At 32.6% G+C, this 8,416-nt stretch overlaps 1 protein-coding gene across 1 annotated transcript; it reads left to right on the top strand.

Moving 5' to 3' along the window:
* The first annotated feature begins 3,366 nt into the window (after positions 1-3,366).
* Positions 3,367-7,920, top strand: LOC112518106 (blue-light photoreceptor PHR2-like). Its single transcript, XM_025125682.1, has 4 exons — positions 3,367-4,408; positions 6,421-6,647; positions 7,474-7,551; positions 7,640-7,920. The coding sequence occupies exons 1-4, from the start codon at positions 3,449-3,451 to the stop codon at positions 7,707-7,709; spliced, it is 1,335 nt and encodes a 444-aa protein (XP_024981450.1). The 5' UTR covers positions 3,367-3,448; the 3' UTR covers positions 7,710-7,920.
* The last annotated feature ends 496 nt before the right edge of the window (positions 7,921-8,416 follow it).

An 8,416-nucleotide genomic window follows, 5' to 3' on the forward strand; every position in this document is an offset into this window, starting at 1 on the left:
CCCCTCCCCACACACACACACACACACACACACACATATATATATATATATATATATATAGTGGAGGGTTCAAATAAGAAGCCTAATTATTATGAGAAAGTAAGAAACGAAAGTTTAAGGAAAAGTTTACATGTGACTCATTGAAAAAATCAATTCGTATATGCATATGTGAATCCATATGAATAATTTGTCACGTCGATTCACGCATGTATTTTTAAATAGATTTTTCAGAGGATTTTCAATCATTAACATACGAGTCTTTCTTTATACTTTCTCACGATATCTATCCTTTATATTTAAACCGAACGCTATATCCCTAAAGAGTAAGAATTAGCAGTAACCATCATAACTACAGTTTTTTCAAAAAAGAAGGAAGACCGATATAATTTGTCTTCTATTTCATGTATTATAATTTATAATTCATTGTTTCAGTATTTATTTAATTGATGAAATAAAATATAATAATAGGAGTAGGAGCATTCCAGCCAGGATCTTCTGACTCGCATAAGTCCTGTTGCATTTATACCTGGGGTAGGGGCGACAACTGGAAGAAGGGGGCTGCCCCACTTTTATTTTTTATTTTTTCATGATTTAATAGAATAAAATTAGGAAAACTAGAGAAAATTTTAAATTTGAAAAATTCTTTTAAAATTTGATATATGAGATCGAATCATCATTATTATATATATTTTTTAAAAATGTATTAGAATGATAATTATATATAATATTTTAAAAATATAATTAATGTTGAAATCTCTAAAATAAAAAATGTATTGGAGTTAAATTTAATTTTTTTTTAAAGATTTTGTCTTTTGATTCTTTATTATGTATACTATATTATAAAATATTTGACGAAAACTCTTAAAAACCATTATTTATGTATGAAGTACTGTTTATTAATGCATATTACTTAAAATTTTAGATTACAAGTAAATTGTGTTTGAGTACAACTTATTAAAGCTTCATTTTTAAATTCGTATGACTAACTATAGATAAATATAATTAAATATAGGATAAACATCTCATTTTAAATAAAAAAAATCTAAAATATAATTAGGATAATAATTGAATTTTAACAGAATCATTATCTTTATAAAAATTATATTGTTAAGTCAAAAATAAATTACCTCGTTACTAAACCTAAATTAAATTATAATAAAATTGAATTAAAGAAATAGTACAAAAAAAAGCTTTTAAATGATTAATTTGGCATTAATATCCATGTAATTTTTCAAATTTTATGATATCTTCAAATTTATTTTTATTCAAAAGTAAAAATATTGTCTTTCTTAAAACCACATAAGTTGTATTATATTAATAGAGACAAAAAATAAAAACGAAACATTAAAATGAATATGTATCTCGTTGCATTGCACGAGAACCCTTTTTAGTAAATAAATTATATAGATTCTATTGGAGATGCTCTTACATACTAATATATTTTCAGATACATTAGCATCAAAAATATATTTCTATATTTTTGATATACAATGTATCTGATTTTAATATTTGTAGGTATACATATAACAACACCTTCTAACGTTTGTCATAAAAAACCATCATTGTAAATATAATTTATATTGTCATTGTTGATTAAAAAGAGTCAACAAGTCAAACATCTTAATTCTCATGAAGTATTGGGTTATGATTATCCTATCGATTGTCGTAATTTTCTTATGTTCCTATTATTGTATATCGATAATTTTGACCTTAATTTATTAATATTTATTTCATAACTCTATTTAATTATTTGTACCAATATTCTAACTTTTCAATGCATGTTTGGTTTTGATTATTATGTACATGTGTGATGTATCTTTATTTTATTTTATGAATTCATGTAATTTTAAAAGAATAAAATAGTCTTGGTAATATGCAACGTATACTGATTGATTATTTTATATAGTTCACAACATATTATAATTTATATTTATATAATAATAAGTTTTAAATGTTATATAACTTAATATATCCTTTTTATTGCACATAGATCGACCGTTGACCGAGTATTGTTGAGAGATTAGATGCCATCCTATTCCTATTCCTTTTCCTATTCACCAACCACCAAATAGATGAAAAGGGTCACAAAAAGTTAGGTGGAGTGGAGGAGACCATGTTGTACAATTAACTTCCACAAATTACCACAATCTCCTTACCCTTTTATCTAAAAAATATAGTAATTTTTTTGTTAAATTATATCAATCATATCAGATATTTTCTACTTTGTTCACATATATGATTCGTGGTATTAAAAAGTGTCTAATGAATGAGATATATAGTCTCTTATAAGGCAACCTTAGTTCTCATCTGCAAATTGATATAGGATCTTACAATGCACCTTCCTTAGGATCCCAGGATCCTCGTTGGTGTACCAGCCTGGTTCCAAACTTTGATACCATCTGTAATAACTTAGACCAACAATATCGGATATTGTTCGTTTTATCTACACATATACTTACAGTTTGATATGATTGACTTGGGATTTTAACAATTATATATATATATATATATATATAAACATTTATAAATATTGATATCTAATTTTCTATTTTTGTTTTATTAAATATTTTCTAAGTTACTTCTTTTGTCATCTACTTAAATTTTGATGGATAATTTAATAATCTAAATTTTGTTTTTCTATCATTAGATAATTTTATATTTGTTTTAAAAAAATAAAAATAGAAGACAAATAAAAGGAGGTGAATTCATATAGTATATATTTTTTAATAAGATTAAACTAAATCAATAATATTTTAACTTTATAATCATTAAAAAAGTCATGAATTTAATTAAAATCTCGTTTAAAATCATATATTTTAATATATCATTTATAAAACACGAATTTATAAAACAAGAAAGAGTGTATAGCACCTTTTTGATGTATATGAAACTATTTTTTTCTACCATCTTCAATGAGAGAGGTATATATGCAAAAATTATATCTTTTTATCTTCAATGACATTTTATTAGTTTTTTATATTTTTTTTGACATTTATATCCTGTATAATTAAAAATTAATGATAATGTGAGAAGTTAAACATTTTACGATAATACGAAAAATTTCAATATCATATATGTATTATCGACACAACATGTGTTCAATCACACATAATTAAACTTATATATATATAATACGTATAATCATATATAATATTAAAACTTCTCGTTTTTTCATAAAAAATTTTGACTTCTTGTGTGAACATATTCCTAATAATTCGTAAGAATATTCAAAATATTATATTAAATTTAAGTAAAATATTATATAAAATAAGCCATGTAAAAGGTCACTGGACAACTACATAACCCCCACCTACCACCCCCTCCCTACCAACCACGCTAAAACCATATCACCCTTGAAACACAAAAGACCACCATAGAAGCCGCCTTCATTTCAAACCCATCATCTTCAACCTCCCCACCACCAACCCTTTTCCAGTCACCGGAAAAAATGGATCCTAAACCTCAAGATTCTCAAAACTCCGAGGGGAAACCACCGTCCGACCACCAATCTCACCTCCCCATTGTTCCTTTTACATCCATCACCCTTTCTTTCCCTCAGCTCCTTCCTACCCACTTCATTTCTTCACCAAAAATCTCACCTTTTTCTCCCAAAATCCCTACAACTATCAAAATCCCATCTCAAATCTCCTCCCTTTTCAACCTTTCTCTTTCCTCCACCACCACCCTTCCCACCAAATCCCTATTGAAATCCACCGTCTCTGCCAACCCTCTTCAAAACCCATTACCCCTAAACCCTCGCCGCCCCTCTGACCCATCCAACCCCGCCGGTCTCCGCCGTGCATCCGTTGTCTGGTTCCGTAACGATCTTCGTGTTCAAGATAATGAATCTTTAACTTCTGCCAATAATGAGTCCATGTCTGTTTTACCACTTTACTGTTTTGATCCAACAGATTTTGGGAAGTCCTCATCTGGGTTCGATAAAACAGGCCCCCATCGAGCATCTTTTTTGATCGAATCGGTTTCGGATTTGAGAAAGAATCTTCAGGCAAGAGGGTCTGATCTTATAGTTCGAATTGGAAAACCAGAAACCATTTTAGCTGAATTGGTTAAAGAAGTTGGGGCAGAGGCTGTTTATGCTCATAGAGAAGTGTCTAATGATGAAGTTAAAGGTGAAGAAAAGATTGAAATGGGATTGAAAGATGAAGGTGTGGAGATTAAGTACTTTTGGGGAAGTACATTGTATCATATTGAAGATCTGCCATTTAAATTGGAAGAAATGCCAACAAATTATGGTGGATTTAGGGAGAAAGTTAAGGGTTTAAAGGTGAGGAAGACAATTGAAGCTCTTGCTCAATTAAAGGGATTGCCATCTGGTGGTGATATTGAGCCTGGTGAGATTCCATCTCTGGTTGATTTGGGTCTCAATCCTTCTGCTGCTATGAGTCAGGTACAAATTTTGATGTTCATACTCTGATGAATTTGGATTCTTGTTAACACATTTTGTTGAGATTGTGTTAGAAACCAATCTTTTTGTTTAGTATTTGGATAATTGTGTTTGATTGTATGATCTTGCTGCATTTTGGTGTGTTCTTTGATGGTCTTTATGGAGAAAAGGGACGATCTTTTGTTCATATGATGGTGGGTTTTGAAGTTCTCGAGTTATAAAAGGTCATCGTTTCATTGAACTGCAAACCCCCTTTGGGTTGGAAACATGAATTACACCCGATTATTGGTCAAGGCAACTTCATTCCCTAAGATATTCTAACATGGTATTAGAGTCGACGTCTAGCATTCTAGGCACTCGACACTCTAGGTGTAACAACTCGTCCCACATAGATAGAAAATGAGATCTGTGAGCTCCTTTATAAGCCTCAAGTTGTGGGCTACCAATAACTTCCACCATGGTTTTAAGTTGGATTTGAAGTTATTGGGCCAGCCTATTGCTTTGCGCTTTGGGGTGTTACACTAGGATAATATGTACTCGTCTAGCCCCCTCTCGACACTCTTGGACAATTTTGTACCCGTCTAGCTTTCGTTTGAGGGTGCTTGTTAGAGTCCCACATTGACTAGACTTGGACTTATTCTTCTCAATATATGTTGGAACCTCTTTCTCTCCTGAAGGGCCCTTTTGGAGGAAGGTTCCACACATTCCAACAACATGCCATTGTTGGCCAACTCTACCTTTTTCTAACAACTTCCTCGTCCCCTCGCCATAAATCTCCCAACCCTCAACCAAATTACGTTTTGCCGCTTTAGCTTTTGAGATGGAGGTCAGGTTTGGATACATCCCAACCCCCCAGGTGCTGCTTTCGAGTGGGACATACTGAGTTTTGTGGTTTGGTTTGTATGACGGAACCATCTTTACGAAATCACCTAGATACTGGTCTTAAGTGTACACATTTGAGTTTTCATCCTCAAACATAGTACCTCCCAAATTCATGTTGAATATGTTTTATTCTGAATGCATTTAACACCATTTTTTTTGTATTTGCTGTACTTCATGGATGGTTTAATGTAGAAAGCAGTTTGCTTCACACCAATATTTCCCCAAAATGGTGGATGCTTTTAGCTCTTCGTAGTAGTGAAGTTATGATTCTTGTTGGCCATGGTAGTAGCTAGCTTTTTGAAACACTCCTTCAAGTAGCTTTTCAATAAGGGTCTTTTTTTCTGATTAATGTTCTTAATAGGTCATTTTATATCTGTCATCTAGCTTATGAGTCAGTTTTTACCAAACATGACTAGTTTATTAGCTAGCTTATCGGCTAACAACTAGCTTATTAGCTAGTTTGCGAAACATAGTGTTAGGGGTGGTTTGGTTGGTTTTTCACTAAGTCGTGTATGGATAAAGGTTGTGTGAATTAATCTGTTTGTACGGGTTGTGAGGGTTTTTGTTTGGAAGGGTTTTTTCATAGATGGAAGGAGTGTGTTTTTTAGCTAGGAGGGGGAGGTTTGGGAAAACTTTGCTTATTGCATAAACCTCCCCCTAGAATCTTAATGAATAAGCCACTTTCTATATCATTGAGCCACTATCAAAGTATAGCTGACCGAATAAGCTGCGAGTCTCATCAAGCTCATTTAGTTATTAACAAACATACCCTTAGTAAGATTAGGTGTCTTGATTTAGTGGTTGTTTGTTTACCTCTTAATAGTTTCATTAAGAAGCAACTTCTGAATCGGTGAATCTTGTTTGGCAAAAAAAAAGTCGGTCTCTTAATTGTTCTAAAACCCTCTGAATGATTTTGTATCCTGTATCTCTCTTAACCATTAAGAGCCCTAATTTCATTGTACACAATTACCAAACAATTATATTTCATTTTGCACTATATCATGAGAGCCTCTTAATCAATTTGACCACTTAATCATTATGTACCAAATCATTCAGCAATTGCCAAACAGCCCCTTAGAAGATGATGGGGCTAAAAATCGTAGATTTTGATGATATCATTTACTTTTGCGTAGGCTAAACCGGTTTCTAATGGTCCCCTTGTTGGAGGTGAGACCGAAGCACTACAAAGGCTTAAAAGGTTTGCTGCCGAATGCCAAGCCCAACCGCCCAAAGAAACCAAAGATGGAAATAACGATAGCATTTATGGCGCAAATTTCTCGTGCAAAATCTCTCCGTGGCTTGCAATGGGATGTCTTTCTCCTCGTTCCATGTTTGACGAGTTGAAGAAATCTGCTTCTAGGTATGCCCAAATATTCTTTTTCTTTTCATGAGATTGCTTTATTTAGGGCCGTTTACCTGATCCTTACCTGGTAAGCGCTTACGGTAAGAGTCAACACTTTCACTTAACTTGCCTGGTAAGATTTTAGTCTATTAAAACGGCATTGTATGCAACATTTTTATCCTCTAAACGTTTAGTAGGTAAGAGTCGTTACTCTCACTTACTAAATAAGACTCTCGGTCCTTGTCATCACTCTTACCGGGTAAGATTCTTGATCCATGTCATATTCATCCGATAAGGTAAAGTGACCCGGTAAGCACTTACCAAGTAAGCATTTAACCCCTTAGTATGTCTTATTTAATGTAACAAATAATTTTCTTTTTACCCAATCAATGTAACTTTCAATTTTTCTTATTTTGAGATACCTATTTTGATTGATAACCTAAACATTTTGTGACGTGGATGATAAACTTGATATCTACGTCATCAGATGTTACAAGATCAACAAGTTACCGGTCAAAATGGGCAAAAAAAATGAAAAATAAAGATATTTAGGTATATAACCTCTAATGAGATTTTAATTAAATCCATGGCGTTCTGACGAGCATGAAACCACTTTCTTTTAATCGGTTAGGAGGTCATGGATTTAATTAAAATCTCATTTAAGGTCGTATACCTAAATGACCCGTAAAAATTAGGAAATTTTGAAACCTCGTTACATTGATGGAGTAAAAAAATTATTTGTTACACTAAACTACGACAAGCGTCATTGCATTTTGATGTATTTTGCGGTGTTGTTTACGACGATTTGCATTCCATTGGTATTAACCAAAAGAGTAAAATATAGAACGGTTTCCGCCGGAAAAGACGGTGATGGTGGGATGAACTGGTTGATGTATGAGCTCCTATGGAGAGATTTCTTCAGGCAAGTGCATGAACTCGATTCATTTGTGTTAATTACTCGTTATTTTATCGACTTTTTTGTACTAAACGAATCGGTGTCTGAATTGCAGATTCATCACGAGGAAATACAGTTCGTCGAAACAACGTAATATTGCTCCGGTTACGGCTTGTACGGCTTGAGAACGGCGGATGTCGATTGCTGGTCTCGAATTCTTTGGTCATCCATCTCCAAAAAAATGGCTTATTTGATTAAAAATAAAGTCTTAATGCTTTTATGTGTCTTTGCTTCTTGGAGAGTAATTTTTTTTTCTTGTAAAATTTTTTGTTTCCTGAAATTTGGAGTCTGAACACAAATATTGATATTGAATGACCATTCTGAATGTTGTGTCTCATCATACATTCTAAAGCTGTGTGTTTTCGAAACCTTTTTTTATGAACGAAAAAGGGAAAATATGTGTTCTCGAAACTTTTAGAGAACACGATATATATATATATATATATATATATACACACACACACATATATAGGGTTGGGTTCACGTGAGACCAAGAGTTTTTCGTGAGACCCGTGAGACTAATTTATGTTCATCGATCAACTTTATAAACTAAAGATCTAATGGTCTAAAGTCAAGGCCGGCCCTGGCCACGTGCAGCCTGTGCGGCCGCACAGGGCATCAAAGCCAAAGGGGCATCAATTTGTCATTTATTACTATTTTTAGGTATAATAATTTGGAATTGGACAGTTGAGCTTTAACTATAAAAACAAGGGCATGGCCTAATAGTGATGAATACTTAATGCACATCGTTGGAAAAAGTTGGAAAGTTGGAAAATTTCTTGTTTGTATAAAGTTGTCTGTATGAAGTAATATGTTTATATAAGTTGGAAAA

This window comes from Cynara cardunculus (assembly GCF_001531365.2).
Source record: "Cynara cardunculus var. scolymus isolate 2C chromosome LG 9, CcrdV1, whole genome shotgun sequence".
NCBI classification, from domain to species: Eukaryota; Viridiplantae; Streptophyta; class Magnoliopsida; order Asterales; family Asteraceae; genus Cynara; species Cynara cardunculus.

What these genes read in the sequence shown, in the direction of transcription:
- LOC112518106 (XM_025125682.1), top strand. Translation starts at nt 3,449, where the DNA reads ATGGATCCTAAACCTCAAGATTCTCAAAACTCCGAGGGGAAACCACCG. An exon ending in CTTCTGCTGCTATGAGTCAG is followed by an intron (nt 4,409 to 6,420) that starts GTACAAATTTTG and finishes ACTTTTGCGTAG; the next exon opens with GCTAAACCGGTTTCTAATGG. An exon ending in CTATGGAGAGATTTCTTCAG is followed by an intron (nt 7,552 to 7,639) that starts GCAAGTGCATGA and finishes TCTGAATTGCAG; the next exon opens with ATTCATCACGAGGAAATACA.